The 18480-nt window shown below is 47.7% G+C and overlaps 1 protein-coding gene across 1 annotated transcript in view; it reads right to left on the bottom strand.

Moving 5' to 3' along the window:
• Window positions 1-18115, bottom strand: part of MAN1C1 (mannosidase alpha class 1C member 1) — a 42872-nt gene extending 24757 nt beyond the window's left edge. The window contains exons 1-2 of the mRNA XM_042885008.1: window positions 17553-18115; window positions 5028-5124 (exon numbers count right to left, since the gene is read on the bottom strand). Of these exons, the coding sequence (XP_042740942.1) occupies window positions 5028-5124; window positions 17553-18089 (634 nt within the window). The 5' untranslated portion in view covers window positions 18090-18115. The remainder of the gene's footprint in view (window positions 1-5027; window positions 5125-17552) is intronic.
• Between the last annotated feature and the right edge of the window lie 365 nt (window positions 18116-18480).

Here is an 18480-nt window from a genome sequence, read left to right as displayed (position 1 = left end):
ACAGTTTGGGTTTTCACCCACAGCCCAGGTGAACAACCATCACTTCCCATGGTGTGCTCACAGAAACACTCTGGCCCTTAACAAAGCCCAGTTGTGAGAGCACGCTTCAGAGAGATAAGAAATTGCCTCTTGTTTCAAACTTGGGTTTAATAGGATTACTTATGCTGCTCACTGTGAAACTGAATGGAAGGATCTGCACCTGGACACCTGCTTTCAGACCAGATACAGTGAAGCTCTCATTACTGGTCATGAGTTGAGCTAGGTGAGCAAGGAAAGGATCTAAATACATACTGTTTGTGAATGCAGTGGGTCTGGAGAACGCATATGGTCCATTACCACATCCAGGCTGATGAGCAGAAACACACAAAGCCATTTCAACTTGGAACTATCTGTCCATATTCCTTTCTCCTCCCATTAGGGGAAAGTCACACCAAGAAGACTGCAGCTGAAAGGCTCCAAATGCTCGTCACTGTCTTACAGAACAGGATTATGTTTCAAGATAGCCCTGAAAACTGGGAAAATCTTCTGAAATAACCAGGATGCAATCCGATTGGAACACAAAGTATCTCACCCAGAGGGAAGAACAAAGCCTAAGGAATAAATGGTTAGACAGCACTCTGCAAAGAACGATGCCAGGACTACAGCAAATTCAGCTCAAGTCAACAGTGTAATGTTGCAAAAGGAACAAGCCTCACCTCAGGATGGGTAACTGGGGTTTGCTGCAAGTGATGCGTGGAAGGGCTCTTACACTCCATGCTGGTGGAGCCTCAGCTAGAACAGAATCCAGGTCAAGAAACACAGGGGCTCATGTGGAGAGTTTGGAGGGAAGCAAAAAGCAGGAGAGCAGGGTCAGACACCAGCAGGGGTCTTAAAACCAAAGCATGGGGGTAGAATGGCTCTACTGAGTTCCCAACATCTGGTATCTTAGGAATGGCTTGAGAAGGGAAAGACTAAATGTTCCTTTTCAGTCTGTGATTACTCACTAAGGTGGATGGGAATTGCAGGTGAGCAGGAAACCTCGTGAAGGTGCCCTCCTGGAGATGCACCAAAGCGATGCTGAAGAAAGGAAGTGCTACACAGAATGCTTTCTGATCCACGCAAACCCCCAAAGCTATCTTAGTGACACAGCACACTGCAGTACAATTCTGGATGTACACAGAAGTCAGGAAATTAAAAGGGTTGGTTCCCACAGCAACCAGGATGCAGCCTGCCAAGAGAGAAGGAATGTTCCAGCCTAGTCAGAAAGTGATAATTTTAACACCCACATGGGGCAGCTTCCACTTCCAGGTGCCTGAAGGAGGGCCTCAATGAGGGCAACGCAAGTTCTCTGCTCTCACCTGTAGGGAAAAGCTTGATCCTTAGTTTCCTTGAGCCCCTGCTTTCAGGACACAGCACAGATTGGAGTTTAGAAATCAAGGTATGACACAGAGAAATCATGATGTGAAGAGCATCACCTGGAATGCTGCGCTCATGGACCACGCTGCTCTGCAGCGCTCACTGACCGGTGCCTTCCTGTCCTCCAGCTCCATGAAGAAATGGAATTCCTATGTAATCAGACACTCAAATTAAAGCACTATGGCTAGAATTAAGCATAACTTCGGTGTCCTTCATTGCGTGGCTCTATCAGAGCAAGGATAGTCTGAGCACATTTAAATTAGTACGGAAACAATCTCTGCCTTTAGAACTCTCTCATGTAACACCTTTATTTTCCAGCACTGATCTTTTTCTCATTATTTCTATCCGGAGCTGCAAATACAGTTTCGGGGTGTAGCAGGTTGGGTTTTTTTGGATAATCAAACATCACAAGAAGGATGAATGATTTTACTAAGCCCTGAAAATCCTCCCAGTTTTTGCACACTGATGCCTCCAGCGAAGGCTAAGCAGTTTTCCTGAACTGACAAGAAAGAAATTCTCCCTGGTGAGAAGAACAATCTTGAGGGCTGCAAGAGTACTTTGAAAAATTATAAAGGTCCTCAAATGAAAAATGCCCACCCCAACACACAGACCCAACTCTGAGAACACTGAAACCCGAAAGCTGATGCCCCATGGGATGATGTGTCCCTGCTGATCAAGAGAGGTAAGAGACTTCCCTCATCCCAAAAGGAGCAGAGATGAAAAACTAACAATACCAGAAATGAGAACTTGACAAAATTACAGAAAAGGAATTTCTGCAGCAGAAACTGTTTTAAATGCAATCTCCCAAAGGCAAACAGAAAGCTGTCAAAGTTTAGCAGTAATTCGGATGAGGTTGGTAATGAAGGCGGCAAGAAACTTCAGCAACAGCACGAGAAAGTGTGTGATAAAGCAGTTCAGTTGTAAGTGGGAAATCCAGCACAGCAAAGCCAGGTCTGAACCTGTTTCATCTCTTCAGAACTTTCAGGAGTGAATTAAAAACAAAGAAAATAAATGGGTTTTCTGCCACACAATTTAGAGCTGCCCATCCCCTCTGAATAAATGAGGAAAAACCAAACACAGGAGGGTAAGATAAGGAAGCCAGAAGTCTCCAGATACTTCAAACATAAAGAGATGCCACTGAAAACATGACTTTTAATTTTTAACTCGTTCTGCTGCTGGTGGCAACATGTCTGCAGGTTCACCTCTGCAGCAGGAATTACATGTAGCATCCAACGTTGATACCAAGACGACCAAATGCCCTCAGCTCTTCTGCAAGACGTGTTCTTTCCAAGGCAGAGGAGCTGCAATGTTTGTATTCAGTGCTGTATATCATCACCACCCAGCTGGCACAGAGAGGTGCCATGGAAATACCTGGGCTGGATGCTGGATGTCAGCTCAAGCCAGCTGGAAAGGCCAACCTCCACCCTGCATTTGCTGTAGGGTTGCCACCAACACCTCCATAACCCAGAGAAGCAGCAGGGCAGGCCAGCAATGCTCACTGTCAGTTGGCCGCCTTTTAATCACACGCTCAATAACTCTGCAGATGAGACAATTATTTCTGCATAATTAATGCCTGGAACGAGGCGCAAACAACACATATATGGGCAGCATTAAAAAAGAGCCTAAAGACAAGCTCGTTGTATCCTTCAATATGTTCTCCAGTTAGTGCAAAAAGGAGAAATCTGTCCCAGCCCATCCACACAGTGAGAGGAAGCTGCCTCCACAGCTCCTCTGTGCTCCTCAGCATCTTGAAGAGAGGGCCCAAAGAACGCTCTCTAAGCACAGCTCCAGAGGATTTTGTCCCTTCTGTTTTTATTTGATGCTCTATTGGCTGTTTTTCCTATTTTTCGTTTGTTTGTTTGTTTCCTGATCCTCCCTTTTGCTGCTGTGACAGATCCCAAGACGCTGTCCTACTTTCAGGCCTCATTAAACTCAAAACTGTGCTCGGGGTCAATGGGAAGTTCATTAAATTCGTGAAGGAGCACGGGATGATGAACAGTTTTACTGAGGTAATGTGAAATTTGTTCCACTTCTCACCAAAAACAGATCAAACCTTTGCCATCCAAACTTTGCAGCTGTTTTCATATCCAAAGAGCTGAAGAGAGACTGCAGATGCAAGCACAGACACTGGAACGTGCAGCTGTGCTTTGCATCTTAGGCCAGGACTCGTCCCCCAACTTTGCTTTTATTTTCTAAGACTTAATCTCAGTCTTCAACTCTGAAGGGACTTGAATCTATTTGGTCCAAATCAAACGTTTTCAGGAACTGCTGAACACAGCAAAGCAGATCTGGTCCACGTCAGCCCCAGAATAAGGATGTTAATAGCAAAGGTGTTTGAAGAAGCCCACAGGACAGGATGTGACATTAATAGTGCTTTTGTTTTTCTCCTGTTCCAACTTTTCAAATGAGCATTTCAAGCTGTAATAAACACGTAAAAGCTTTCACTATTTTTGTCTGTTTTGTCTTCGAGCTCCTTCAGGAATTTTGACACAAAGAAAGAAGTTGCAAAGCGCTTAACGAAGAGCTGAACTTAATGCAAATTCTCAACTGTGGGTATTCTTGGGGTGGAAAAAGAGGAAGGGAAAGAAAGAATAAACCCCAAATCACTGCTGCTGACAGAAGTGAGACTGTGTAAGTGCAGCATCTGGGCACATGCAGCCTGTGCAACACAGTGCTCACTTCCCAAATCGCATTCTCCAGCCCCCCCAGTAACTGTTAACACAGCTTCCGTGCAACTTACAGACACCACAACCAGATGTAATTAACTCTTCTGCTATCTCTGCAGGAACAAAAGAGACAAATGCCTCGTCTGTGGCAACAGAAGGACTTGATAGTGATGCCACAAGCAGAACCCACAGGTTTTTCCTCCCAGAGCTGTGGTTGAACTGCAATGCAGCCCTTCTTCCTCTGCCATCTCCACCAGGGGATCTCCTCAGCCAAGCAGCACTGCTGCTCTTCATGTTATGAACACCGTGGGGGACACATGAAACTATTTCCTCCTTCAGACATCCACTCACACACATCTCAAGCTCCCCCAAGCTAATGAGGCTGCTACAGGAGGCTGCATGTCATACGACCCACATTAGAGAAAGGCTGGGACACCTGGAGAGCATCACGTCAGGATGAGCATGAGAACAGCACTGCAGTTATGCAAGTGGCTCACAAAGAAAAAAAGTACTTTGCTAAAGAGTAGAATTATGCAAGCAACCACATGGCATAAAGAGCCTGAAATATTCATTCACTCATTCAATATTTCATGGAATTCACATCTTGCTCAGCAGCGGAGCAATGACAGAAGAAATGCTCAGTTTGGTCAGGTCCTGATGTGCATAAACTTAAGCAAACATCAGCACTGACAGATTTGGACCGACTTTATGTTTTAATAAACATACAGCTTGGTTTTAACATTACTCCTGGATGCGTTTGGTGCCAGATCTGCACACGGAGATGATGCAGGTTGAGCACTCTGCTTATAGGAAGGAGATTGCAAAAAGGCACGGGCAGGGAACTCCTAGCAGCATCACTTCATAAAAATGGAAGAAGCACCTCACTGCATCGCTGAGAAAGGAGTGACACGGACGTGTGACCTTAAAAACGAGACGAGTTCACAGTGAAATGGATGCAGAACTCACCAAACATGTTACCAATGTGGCCATTCTTAGTCAGAGGTCGCAGCTCATTCTTTCCCAGCGCATATTGCTTGTAGTTATCCCAAGCGAATTTCATCATCTGCAAAAACAAAAACTGAATTATAGCACTGAACTAAAAGTTTTCAGAACTTCAGTTCTGGGAAGGAATGATATTTTCCCAGATGCTGCTCGAACTGGCAGCCGACGGCTCGTTAATTATAACATCCTTAATCCTCATGGAACACCGAATGAATGGGGCTGCATTCAGCACTGTGCTGAGTGGTCTCAAACTCAGCTCTCCTGGTGCATTTCTGAAGTACTGCAGTGTTTAACACACCAAGAGCCTGCTTTCACCCTACGCCATGCAAACCAAGCTGGAATTCTGTAAACGTGCCTCAGGCTCTGAATGATCAGTGTGCACTGGAGGAGCGCTGGCGTTTTGGAATGGTAATTAAAATGGACTAAAAATGGAAGGCTGAAGCTGATGCACGCCTAAATACAGAGGTGTTCATTTCTGAGTTTTCACATTTCTTTATGATACTGACAACAGAAGTCAACTGAAGTGTAAACCCACCCAACCCCTGCCCTCCTGACAGCAGTGACACATACAGCTTTGGCAAAGAGGGACACAACGTGTCCAGTACCGAGCAAGCAGAAAAATAAAATGGTCTTTAAGGACTGCAGAGCAGCTTTCCTTCTATTAACAGAGCACTTTTACAAGGAAGAAAGAAGAGATCCGGGGCACTTGGGCATCTCCCCATCAAAACTCAGAAGTGTTTTCTTTCCAGAGGCCTGCAGATGGGCTGGGTGTTTTCTGAGGACCCCTTCCAACTCAAGCAACTCCTTCAGGGCTATATGAGCCATCCTGCCCACGCTCAGCACATGAACCTTCCCTGGAGGACTGCAAGGTTTGTGTGCGTTCCAACACACGCACCAGCACAGCTTTTCCTCTCCTCCTGCCCCTTTGGCTTCATCTCTCGGTGGAAAAAATTAAACCTCTCTTCAGCTAGGAGAGACCAGGATTTGTCAGCTTCTAAGGGCTGCTTCAAATAAAGCTCCCTTTTATAACACACAGCTCAGCTCTGAGCAAGTTCAGCCCTAGCATCTCAGTGCCCCACGTATTCTTTGATTCAGATAGCAAAGGGAAGAAGGCAGCTTCAGAAAACCAACTGCATTCTTCTCCAGCATCACTCAACAAAGTTAAAGAGTCTTCCAAAATCCTTCAGGCAAACAGGAAACGTGAGAGAACGCAACAGTTTAAAACAAATCTTGGAGTGATGCTGCCCAGCAGCTGTAACAGCATTCACTGCTGTATTTCAGGACCAGAACACACAGGTTACTTCGGTCTGAGGTTCCCATTGTCATTTCAGCTCTTGCTTTTGTCCTTCTCTCTGGCTGTGTGTTCTACAAACCCAACACAGCCTCAGGCACAGCCCTCCTTCTTCAGCACAGGCACAGAACGTCCATCTCCATGTTTCATAGCAGAATTCCACCCAGCTGCTCACCTGAAGTCATGGAAAACATGCACTGATGGACAACATTCAGACTCCCACAATGCCAGGAAAAGGAATGAGGGACAAACCAAGTCAGCCTGGGCTCTGAGCACTGACAAGGGGTGTCAATCAGTCGCTCACATTCACTGCCCCAAGGAGAAGAAGTAATGATGGGGAAAGGAAGAAACCCTCCATAAAATGCACTTGAATATACACCAACCATCTGCCTCAGGATATTCATTTCATTTCCTATAGGTTTGGTTGGTTTTTTTGTTGGTTTTTTTTTCTTCAGTGGCAGCACTATTCCAAATGGGGAGCTTTCTTTCTTTGCCATCACAACAGAACCAATCTGTAAGGAACCCTGGACTCAGCTTCACACTGCAGCTTTCTGCAGGAAAGTTGTTTTGTCTTCTTCCATAGAAATGACAGGGCTTGCACACAAGAAAGGAAATAGGTGGGCAACCTTTTGGGGTCATTTTTCTTCTAAATCAGAGCCTAGGAAGGACTCACCCTTCCCGCATGAGGACAGGATGTGGAAACGACTACTTTGCTGCACAGAACTCCTCACACTGTAATTCTGAGTCAGCATCATTTTAAGCCAAGTAGGAAATTTCAACTTATTTCCTTCCCTCGCCAGTTCTAACCCCTTCATTTGAGAAGGTCAGAAGGCCCTTCCTCAAAGCACACAATTAGCCCAAGCTGCATTTTTCAGGTACAAAAAGTCCCACTACGAAATGGTTCCCTGGGCTGTAGTGCCTTCAACCTTCCTGCCCTGTTCTGTCCCGCACTGCTGATCAGGCACACAGAGATGGATGAGGCTGGATGTGCTGCCTACTCGTACTAAAGGGCTGTCAGTTTTCCTTTGCTCACTGCTTTTTAACCCCATGCATTGGAGAGGCAAGATGCACAACACGGCGCTTGCATTTTCCAGGATCCAGCTCTCACTTTGCTGGCAAAGTGATCCAGAAGCAGCAATTGGAAAAGTTAAAAAGCACAAAAGCATCCGTGTCATTCTGCTCCTTCTGCTTTCTGCAGTTGTCTTTCCATTGCAAATTCAGGAGTACATCTTCCAAACCACCAAAGAGATTCATCACGTTTATACAAGTGGGGACTTCACGTTTCTAAGCTCTAAGGGGGACTGAGATGTGCTTTGCAGGATTTTTTTCCTGCCAAGTCTCTAAGCATCAAGCTGAAACAGAAGGGGATGGAGCTGAGATGTGCAAGATGGAAAACTGCATGGTACGTCCTCATAAACAAGGTATATTTTATGCCTTTCTAATCATGACAGATCAGCACACATCAGCATTAACATGATGCCATTTTAGATGTGAAAAATGGCACCAGAACCACAAAAATCACAGAGACTGATCCATAAGTTTAGGTTCTGTTCTCACTATGCTGCCTGCCATCTAACAGGCAGTAGTCCCAGCTTTTAGCTGATTTACAGCAGAAGCTTCCAGAATCATCACAGAATGGCTGGGGGTGGAAGAGACCTGCAAAGATCCCCTTGTGCCAACCCCCAGCTCTAGGCAGACACCTTCCATTAGGTTGCCCATCCAACACCCCATCCAACCTGGCCCTGAACACTTCCAGGGATGGGGCATCAGCAGATCCCCTGGGCAGCCTCACACCATCCTCACAGAGAGGAGTTTCTTCCCAACATCTAACCTAAACTCCCCCTCTTTCAGCCTTTCTTTCCTCCCCTGCAGCTGCAGAAAAGCCAGCTGTCACACCAGCTCCAAAACCACGACCTGCTCTTTCCTATTTCCTCCCCATCTCCCTGCCAGCTGCCCCACAGCCCTGCTCAGACCCTGCTATACAATGTCAGATAGATTCCCCAACTGGGTTAAAAAGGTAATTTGACTGATGATAATAGATCCATAGAATCCTTAGAGTGGGAAGGGACCTTTAACAGCCATCTAGCTCCCTAGCCATGAGCAGGGACATCCACAGCCCCATTAGGTTGCTCAGAGAACATCCAGCCTAGCCTTGAAAGTCTCCAGGGACCACTTTTATCTGCTGTTTTTTCAGTATTACTTCAGAGTTTAAAATACCCACATAAAAACCACGTTGGAAGGCAGCTAGAATTTATCTGCAAATCTGCAACAAAGCTGAGCTACCTCTCAGACAGCTGCTTTTGCCATCGTTCTACCCAGCTTGTCCTTAAACACAAACCAAAACCTCACGTTTCCATACCCAGAGAACCAGCCTGAGCACCCAACTGCAGCCAGGTGCTCCAGCTCCTCCTAACAGTTCTACAGCACAACTCAAACCCTTCTTCACCGAGGGACATTTATCTGCCTGTCATTTCATGCTGGATGGTAAACAGATATTCTATTTTATTTGCTTTAGTCAGGACAAAAGCAAGGCCAGCAGGCTGCTCTGCACTGGAAGAAAGGGAGAACAGTACAGAGTAGCCCAGTGCTGTTACTGTCAGCAACAAGGACAGAAATAGAACTCAAGAGTCTCTTCCTGACGCACAGTTTCTGCTAGGAAAGCTGAATGGGAGAGAGAACAGAAAAAACAGAACCAAACTAGCTCCTAATTAAACTCTTAATGCAACTAGATTTAACCATGTCAAGAGGGAAAAAAAAATAATCATCATTTGATGGGACTATCTCAGGCATTAAGACCCAGCTGGATCCAGCTGCATCTAAATCTGGAAGCATCTCAGCAAGAGCAGCTGATTCTGCAGTTACAGTCCCTTAACGAGGTGCCGGGCTGTAAGAGGATGACAATGGGTTTGAAAACAAATTTGCAAGCCTGGACCAAAGCACAGGGCACCGTACAGAGAGGAGAAAAGCTGCAGTCTCACCTTCTTCACTTCACAGAATCAGAGCTTATAAGAAAGCTTATAGAAACAAAAGTTACTTGTGCTCTTGGCCCCTCCAATACCACCAGCTGATTTCCTCCATGCTTCTACAACAGATCAAACACCTGATATTCCACAATGCAATCAAAGCTGATGCTGTAATAACAAAGGCAAACTTTGCTTATGAGCGTGGATAGTGACAGGACAAGGGGGAATGGTTTTAAGCTGAGACAGGGGAGGTTTGGGTTGGATATGAGGAGGAAGTTTTTCACCCACAGGGTGGTGAGGCACTGGCACAGGTTGCCCAAGGAGGCTGTGGATCCCCATCCCTGCAGGCATTCAAGGCCAGGCTGGATGTGGCTCTGGGCAGCCTGGGCTGCTGGTTGGCGACCTGCACACAGCAGGGGTTGGAGCTGGATGAGCATTGTGCTCCTTTGCAACCCAGGCCGTTCTATGAAAAACAGCAGTGATGAAGATTCTTCTGGCCCTACGCTTAGGCTGCTGCTCAGACACTTGCTGTCAGGATGTTCAGAGGACTTGCATGAGATTGCACTCTGTGATGTACAGTTTTGCACCCAGAGGAACCAACTCTCTTAGTTGTGCCCATCTGCAGTGCAACAAAATGCTTTCAGAGGAAGAAGACAGCAGAAAGCATAGAAGTAACAGCAGAAAGCAGGACATCCATCACCAAGAGGGTATTTTAAATTGTGAGAACATACCTATGAGCCACACCACACTGTGCAATGCTAGGCTCAGGAATTACTGTGTGTGCTGCTGTTTCCAAGAGGAAAGGTGCCATATATCCACATGAATGCCTACAGACTTTCATGCACAAAGAGGCATAGCAAGCAAATGTTTTGCCCAGCACTACTGCAACGTCAGAAACCATTACCTTTACAGGCTAATGTGATGCTTCACCTCACAAGCTTATTTTGCTAACAGTCACGTGTCAGGAGATGCCTGTCAAACAAGCAACGATTATTTCCACTGCTGCTGCTGGGGTGGATGTACAAAGGCAGGCAGGCAGAACCCGAAAGTGAGCAATGTGCTTTGTGTGATGATGTTCCACGGGTTCCTTTCTTAATTATAGGTTGGACCACTCGGTAATGGCTTTTCTTAGTGACTACTACTTGATTCCAGCATGCTTTGAGGAATACCTGAGCAATGAGTTGGGCATTAATTGTACTTCTACAAATGTCACCTTGAAGTTCCCCTCCGGAGCTCTGTGCATGCAGTACAAGTCATGCAGGAACCCCCCAGCTCTGCGCTGTACCCGCAGGCTGCCTTAAGGCTTCCTACATCTCAAGTTCATCCCTTCACACACACACACACACACACAGTCTTCCTAAATCCCAGTTACACGCAAAGACTACAAATTCTCTTCAGAAGTGACCAACATTCCAGATGGATTACATACAATGAGCAGCTGAACCAAGCCAGAATCCATCTGCTCCTCACCAAGTACCCCCACATTCATGGGCAAGGTGGGTGGAACCACAAACACTGAGCAAGATTGCTTTTCCAGACATGCATTACGACAAGGCAAGCCATTTTCACGTTCCCTAAAGACACCATCTGAAAGAGATTCTCATTTCTGGAGAGCCAGAGCCCAAGGGGATGCTCTAAAAGATGCTGTTGCCATCACTAATCAAAAATGGGCAGATTGCAAGGAAAAAAAATGGCAGGGATGCTTTTATTTTCTTTCTAGAAGGAAAATAATAAAAGAAACAAAACAAAACAAACTCATCTGTAGAAGGTATCGGGCCTGTCTGTTGGACAGCCTGGGGGACAGATGTCAAACAGATGAATTACAAAAAGAAACAGAAGATACAAAGCTTTGTACTCCTGAGCTTTGGATGTGCGACCACAACTGGCGTGCACTGTTGGTATGGAATATAATTGCCACCAGAATGACTGAACAGGGGCCAGAATCTGTGCATAAATCTGCCCCTGAGCCATACTGAAGTCAGTCAATAAAGACTTCCTTGCCCACAGCAAAAATATCCATACAGTCACTGTGAAGCATGGTTATGAAAATTACAGTGCACCAGGAGGCTCTGAAATCAGCAGCCCAGAGCTCTAGTGCAGCTGAAGCCAACATATCCAAAGTGTTTTCATATGTAAAAAGTGAAACCCGCCCTTACAATTAAGCACATCCTCTCTCAGGAAGAAGAGATTCTCAGCCTGGGACACAACAAATCGCTTTTGAACAGGAGAGAGGTGGAAGTCAGCACAGGGAGCCAGGTGATAAACAGAAGTGATTTACGTCACAGCTTGAAGCGCAGCCTCAGCCAATGAGGATCTAAAATAACTGAACCTTTCCCATCCTTTAATCAGGAAAAGCAAATCACAGCTTTGAATGGAGCTTTGATCCACGCTCTAAGAAAGGAGCCCTTCTACATTGAGGGGAATAAAAAGAAAGGTTAGCACAGTCACAGGTTCACTCAATGGCTCAACACACATTTCATTATTTCCATTTCAGGACCAAGTATTTGATCTTTCCTCCCAACACTAACAAATTGTGAATTGCTTGACACACAAATGACTCAGAAGCCCAAGAAGCACGGAGTCATAAGCAGATGAGAGAGCTGAAGGAGGAAAGAAAAAAAACAAAGGGTAAATACAAGAAGTACCCTGCATCACTGCACACAATGTTCTGCACTGCGAGAACTGACACAGGAACAGAAGAAACGTGTCTGAAAACTGTCTTCGTCTCAGCCTCAGCCACTGGAAAAGGAGAGAAGAGGGAAGTGCAGAGCTGCTGGCACACCTGGTGCTTTATCTCACTATGGGATGGCTTAACAGGAGAGACTGGGAGGAAGAGTTGAGTTTCACCATCTCTTGCTTGATCACCTGCTGTCCATCTGTCTTTGCAGTCCTTGCTCAGAGGGACAGATTGAAGTCTTGCTGTCCTCCTCCCCTTTCAAGAGCTACTTGTGATTCGAACTTCTGAAGATAGGAACAGAGAAATTCTTAAGCATTAAGTAGTCAGTAGAGATTAGTCTAATGATTTATCAAAGGTAATAGCTAATAAAACGTACAAGAAACTCAGTCACAGCCTTCCTACAGCTTCTTGTGCAAAAGTACTTGAAGAAATTCTTAGCAAGTTTATTAGCCAGAAGCTGATAAACTCTTTCAAGAGACCCTCAGTCAACAATAAATCACACAAATGAACTTGCAAGGACTGGATCTTTAATAGAAACCGAGTTGGTGGAGTGGCTGTTAGAATGCTGCTGGCAGGATGAAGAGGAATCACTTTCACACAGCCTCCCATCACAAGAGGGACCCGGATTTGGCCCCAGCGCCATTCCAACGCTGCCTCAGTCAGCTCTCACACGAGCATCACTAACCCAGCAGGCAACGACCTCCTGCTTGTTGGAAGGCTCACAACACTCAGAACAAATGCCTGATAGATAAGATAACCAAACACAATTATGACATTTCAAGACTGAGGCACCTTAATATGGTAAGGCTTTCAAGAAAGCCAAAACAGCACCAAAAAAATCACGTTAATGCAATTAGAGAAATCAACCTGTTCTGAAGCATCGCACAGACACTACTGCGGCTCCAATTCTAAGCACAGACTGCCCAGAGCCATGCTGCTCCATAAAATGCTCTCCATAAATGGGAGCTAGGTCACTGATTTCTGTAGATGCTCTTAGAGAGGAGACGTCCTCTGGGAGGAACTGACCATACAGCCTCACTGTACAGCATCACCCCATGCAAGTATGCAAGTGCTGTTGGAGAAAGAAATGCTGTAGAATTTCTGAATCTCTTCCATCAATTATCTTTGCAGCTTCCCTCCTGCATCATTCCACACGATAACAAACAAACAGAAAAAACACAACAGCTGAAGGAGCACCTGACAGCAACATTGCCCTCTTTTACGTTCTTCGGCGGCGAGGAAGGGAACGCTGCTCAGGACTGTCAGGACCACATGCTGGAAAGGCAGCAAACCAACAGCAAATCACTTTCCACCAAAATGCAAGTCCTGAGAACGTTTCTATTTTTGTCAATTACCTCTAGTGACAAACTGTCAAGATATTTGCGTTTAGAAGACTGATCTACCTTAGTATGTGCTTGCTAATCTGCAGCGATGCAGAATAACTGCGTGCATGGGCTCTGACAGCTTTCTCTCCCCTGGGATCTGATTATCAAAAGCAAACACATCTTTAGAGCAGCGTTAAAAGAGGCCAGCAGACAGCAAGGGGAGGCAAATGCAGGTGAGGACGAGAAGAAAAGCAAGGATGAAAGGAATTGCTGCGTAAAACAAATGGGTTTCAGTATTACCAGTCCTGGAGGACATGAAGGCACGTGTCAAACCCTAGAGCTCTACTCCAGAGGAGGAGTAGAAAAACTGACTGAATTTGGCCTGTCTCCCCATTCAAAAGGGACAAAGGACACTGTCAGGTTAAAGTATGAGGTATGCTCTGACATCAGACAAAGAAACTTTCCTTTTGTACCTGAAGAGTAAAAGAACCATTGAATCTACTTCGCCACTCGCATTTTTTTTCCTCCATCTTCGTGACTGGAAGAAAGCCAGCTTGTTCCAATGCATCCACAGACACTTTCTGGTCCAGCTGCTTGCAGTGGTTGCTCTTAAGCACTAGATGGTATTAACAGGGTTGGTATAAAAATGCTTTACAGTAATGCTGTTCTCTCTCCCCACCGCTTCCTCACCTATGAGACGCACAGGAGCACGACTGCAGGAAACAGTCTGCTCTGCTTCATCCATCATCAGCAAAACTGTCAGCTCAGCTCCAACAGCAAAACCTTTATTACTTGTTGTGATGCGAAAGGCAGAAACCACACAGTGTGATTTTCCCAGATCTGAGGCCGAGTTTGCAGTAGCAGCAATCGGAGGGGAAATCATTCTGACTTTTCACTGAAGCAATTTGATCTGAAAATTGTTGAGAGTGAATAAATATGGAATCCCACTGTGGCGTTTTTGCAGTCACTTTCTGACTACAAACAGCCTGTTGTAGTTGTTGTCTTTTGAATACCTGTTATTAGCTGGTTTTTGGCACATGCTGTTGACACATATGATGTGCTATTCCCTCTGAAGCCATGCACGACTGATTACAGAACTAATACATTTTCGGGCATCAGTTTAAGAGGTGAATAATCAAAGACCTCTTTAAAATTTCCCAACCTCCAACGTGGGGAGGTGGTTATTTGCTTCTATGGAAGTTTTCTGCAAGAAGTCTGAGTGCTCACCTCACTCACAGCTGCACCTCGCAGGCAATCCGCCAGGTGACCAACAACCTTTTGCAGAAAACAGTCTACGCAATACAGGTGCTTTCATTTTCCTTCTCAGGAAAACAACTGCTTATCGATGCCAGACTTGTCTTTAACAAGACAAATTGAACCTAAGAAGCCTACAACTCTGCTAAGTTACCCTCCAGTGCAAACGAGAACACTTACATGCACATGTCAGCTCAGCTAATTGCAGTACTTTCTCCTAACAGGCTTCAACACCTCATTTAAACTTACTAATCTACTTCCTCTCCATTCTGTACCACCATTAAAAACACAGCACTCAAAGCGCAGAGTCGAAGAGGATATGTACCCCCTACTCAGAATCAATCTGCAGACAGCTCTGCTGCTCCTACTGCTGCCTAGAGCTCTCCCAGACAGCAGCCAAGTAGAAGATGCTGCAGAGGTGAATTTTACACTCCAGACAGCATTATATTTTAAGCAGAATAAAATCTAGCAGTAACACGTTAGTTGGCAGTTTACACATAGCCTCAACACGACAACCACATCCTCTTCTTTGGTAGAGCACCAAGAAGTTTAGGCGTGGGGCGGTGAGGAGGACATTCTGAAATCACACCATTACCCAGGTTGGAAAAGAGCCTTAAGATCATCAAGTCCAACCATCACCCAGTGCTACCCAGTTTGCCAAACCATATCCCTGAGCACCACAGCCACACGTCTCTAGGCTGGACTCCAGCACCTCTTTGGGCAGGCTGTTCCAACACCTGAGCACCCATTCTGCAAAGAAATCTTTCCTGATACCCAAAGCAAACCTCCCCGATGCAATCTGAGGCTGTTTCATTGGGTCTTGATAAATGAGAAAAGAGACCAAACCCCTCCCTGCTACATTACTGATGAATTCCCAGGGCTTCTTGCATCACAGCTTTGCGCCTGTCCATGATTTTGATTTATAACAACCTGTTCTGGAGACAATAACTTAACACGTAGGGCTTTTTTTGCTATAAATTACTCTGCCCTTCCAACACAGAACTGCTCTTCCAGCAATTTGAACACATTTCCTGCATATTTCCTGTGCCCAAAGCTACATCATCACATTTCATTTCCTCCTGAAGAAATACTATCAGAATACCTTAAATCAATGAGTTTTTATCTTAATCATGCGTGTGCGTGGCCGCACTCTTCAGTTCAATGGACTAGAATAACCTGCTGGAAGTTTTCAGTAGCCTTATGTCATTGTGCCTGTTCATCTCAAGCCAGAATGGGAGTGCTGCAATTGGATATCGCTAAGAAATCTACAGAGGAAAGAGAAACAAAAACAACTATGCATTATCACTTTTTTTTTTTTTTTTCTTTTTTTTCCCCCCCTTCACTGTGGTGAAAAAACAGAATCTATAGTTCTTGGTTAACTGGGTCACGGATTGCAGTGCAATGTCTGTAAGGCTGCCAGGCTTTTACGCACCAAATGTGGGCACGGGGCCAAGCTCTCCCCTCCATCACACCCACGTCACCCTGCTGACGATGGTACCAGCCTTGTCGGGGTCTGAACGAGCACAGGCTCAGGACTGCAAGCATTGCCCTGAGGACAACTCCATCAGTACCAAGCGACAGAACAGCCTACAGGACAGTCGGCCTCAAGCCTTATTGAATCACAGAATGTCTGAGGTTGGAGGGAATCTTAAAGATCATCTAATTCCAACCCCTGCCATGGGCTGGGTGCATCCCACCAGCTCAGGCTGCCCAGGATTCCATCCAACACGGCCTTGAGTGCCTCCAGGGATGGGGCATCCACAGCTCTGGGCAGCAGTGCCAGTGCCTCACTGCCCTCTGAGTAAGGAATTTCTTCCTAACACCAAACCAAAATCTCCCATCTTTCAGTTTAAAGCCATTCTCACTTGTCCTGTCACTATCAGACTGTGTAAGTCAGTGCCCCTCCAGCTTGTCCTCCCTTCAGTACTGAAGAGGCCACAGCGAGGTCTCCCTACAGCCTCCTCTTCTCCAAGCTAAACAAGCCTAACTCCCTCAGCCTTCCTTCATAGGAGGTGCTCCAGCCCTCTGATCATCTTCCTGGCATCCTCTGGACCTGCTCCAACAGCTCCATATCCCTCCTGTGCTGGGGGCCCAGAAACGGGCACAGTACTGCAGATGGGGCCTCACGAAGGCAGAGCAGAGGGTAAATCCTCCCCTGCCCATTGCCACCCCTCTGCTGATGCAGCCCAGGGTACTGCCAGCCTTCCGGGCTGCAAGCACACACTGCTGGCTCACATCCAGCTTTCCCCCACCAGAACCCCCACATCCTTCTCCGCAGGGCTGCTCTCAAGGAGCTCATCTCCCAGTAAAGCTTTTTCTCCGTGACCACGAAGGCGCATCCATCTGTACATCCCCACAGTCGGGCACAGTTCCATCATCTCCCACCAGCTTTCACGTTTTCAAACACCATATCTCGGGTGGGAACCTCTTCAACAACCACATAATCACGTTTCATTTTTCCCCTTGAATGACACTAAAGCTGAAATCTCCCCTTTTGCCTGAATTCAGTGCTTTCCAGCCTCACGCTGTTACATTACCCTACGTTACCCTAAGACCAAGAGGTGTGCGTGTGTACACAAACATCACACCTGCCAGCATGTCATGGGAGCAGCCCACAGGCAGAGATGCTCTCCCTTCTCTAACTCATCACCCTCCCTGGATGGAGAAGGGAGAAGTGAAGGCGATGGGGCCTGGTTTGGGAACTGCAAGATGAGAGAGGTGAGGAGCGTGGGCTGACAAGGGATGATCAGGACAGGACAGTGGAGGGATGCATGGAGCGACTGAGTGGGCAAGGCGGTGAGCAGGACAACGCAGCTGTGAGGTGAGGATGAAGCCTGATGGAGGAGGAGAAGCAAGGCTGCAAGGGTGCCCAAGGCAGGGGGATGAGGGGTTGGAGCCAGCACAGGGGACACGAGGCTCTGAGGTGAGGGCAGGGCTGGGGTACGATTCTGTGAGGAGAACGGTTCGTGCAGTCCTCACCTCTTTGATCTTCATCTTTCGGGCTCGGGTGTCGGGGTCCTGGTCGGGCCGCTCACCCCGCACCGGGTGCCGAAGGCTTTGACGGAACCGCTCGTAGTCGAAGTGGAACGGAGCTCTCGACTCGCGGGGAGCCCCGGTGCCGACCTCGGCCGGGCGTTCGCCATCGGGTCCCTGCGGGCGGGATGCCGGGGCCGTGTGTGCCGCTGGGGCGGCGTTGCGGGCTCGGAGCTTCTCCCGAAGGCGACGCGGGGCGGCGGGGCTGGCGTGGCGGGGCTCGGCGGCGGCGGGCGGGCTGCGGGGCAGCTCGGTGTCCCGCGTGGATGACGATGATGAGGAGGATGAGGAGGACGAAGAGGTGGCCCGGCGGGGCAGGAAGAGGCGTTTGAAACGAGAAGAGTCAGGCAGGAGGAAAAGGGCCCCGAAACACAGCGTGAGCAGGCCGGAGAGGAAGAGCAGGAAAAGGAACTTCTGCGGCAGCCGCAGCCCCAACGCCGCCGGCCAGCCCGGCATCCCCGGCAGCTTCCGCGGCAGCACCATGGGGTGGCGGATCGCGGCCGACGGGTGGGACCCTCCGTCGCCACCACCGCAGCGAAGGGCTCAGAGACGCGGCGCCGCGGACGCCTTCACGGGGCCGCACGTGGGTGGGTGCGGGGCGCGATGAGCCGCGGGGCTCCGCCGCTGCCCGGAGGTCCTGCGGGCGGGCGGGCGCTGCGAGGCGGGGCGGCGGCGCTGCCCGAGAGGTTCGCGGGGCGGCGGCTCAGGGTCCCCCCGCCCGGCATGAAGGCGGCGGGCAGCGCATCCCGGGGCGGACGCCGGACGGCGGCTTCCAGACTCGGCTCACGGAGAGGTGCCGGGCAGGCGCGATCCCGTCCCTTTAGGCGGTGGGTTCATGCTGCGGCATTTCTGCGGGGAGGAGGGGGGGAAGAGC

This window comes from Lagopus leucura, unplaced genomic scaffold, assembly GCF_019238085.1.
Source record: "Lagopus leucura isolate 7727_CA_CO unplaced genomic scaffold, USGS_WTPT01 Super-Scaffold_100048, whole genome shotgun sequence".
NCBI classification, from domain to species: Eukaryota; Metazoa; Chordata; class Aves; order Galliformes; family Phasianidae; genus Lagopus; species Lagopus leucura.
Note: the sequence above shows the minus strand (reverse complement) of the source record. Positions and strands in the feature narration are given on the sequence as shown.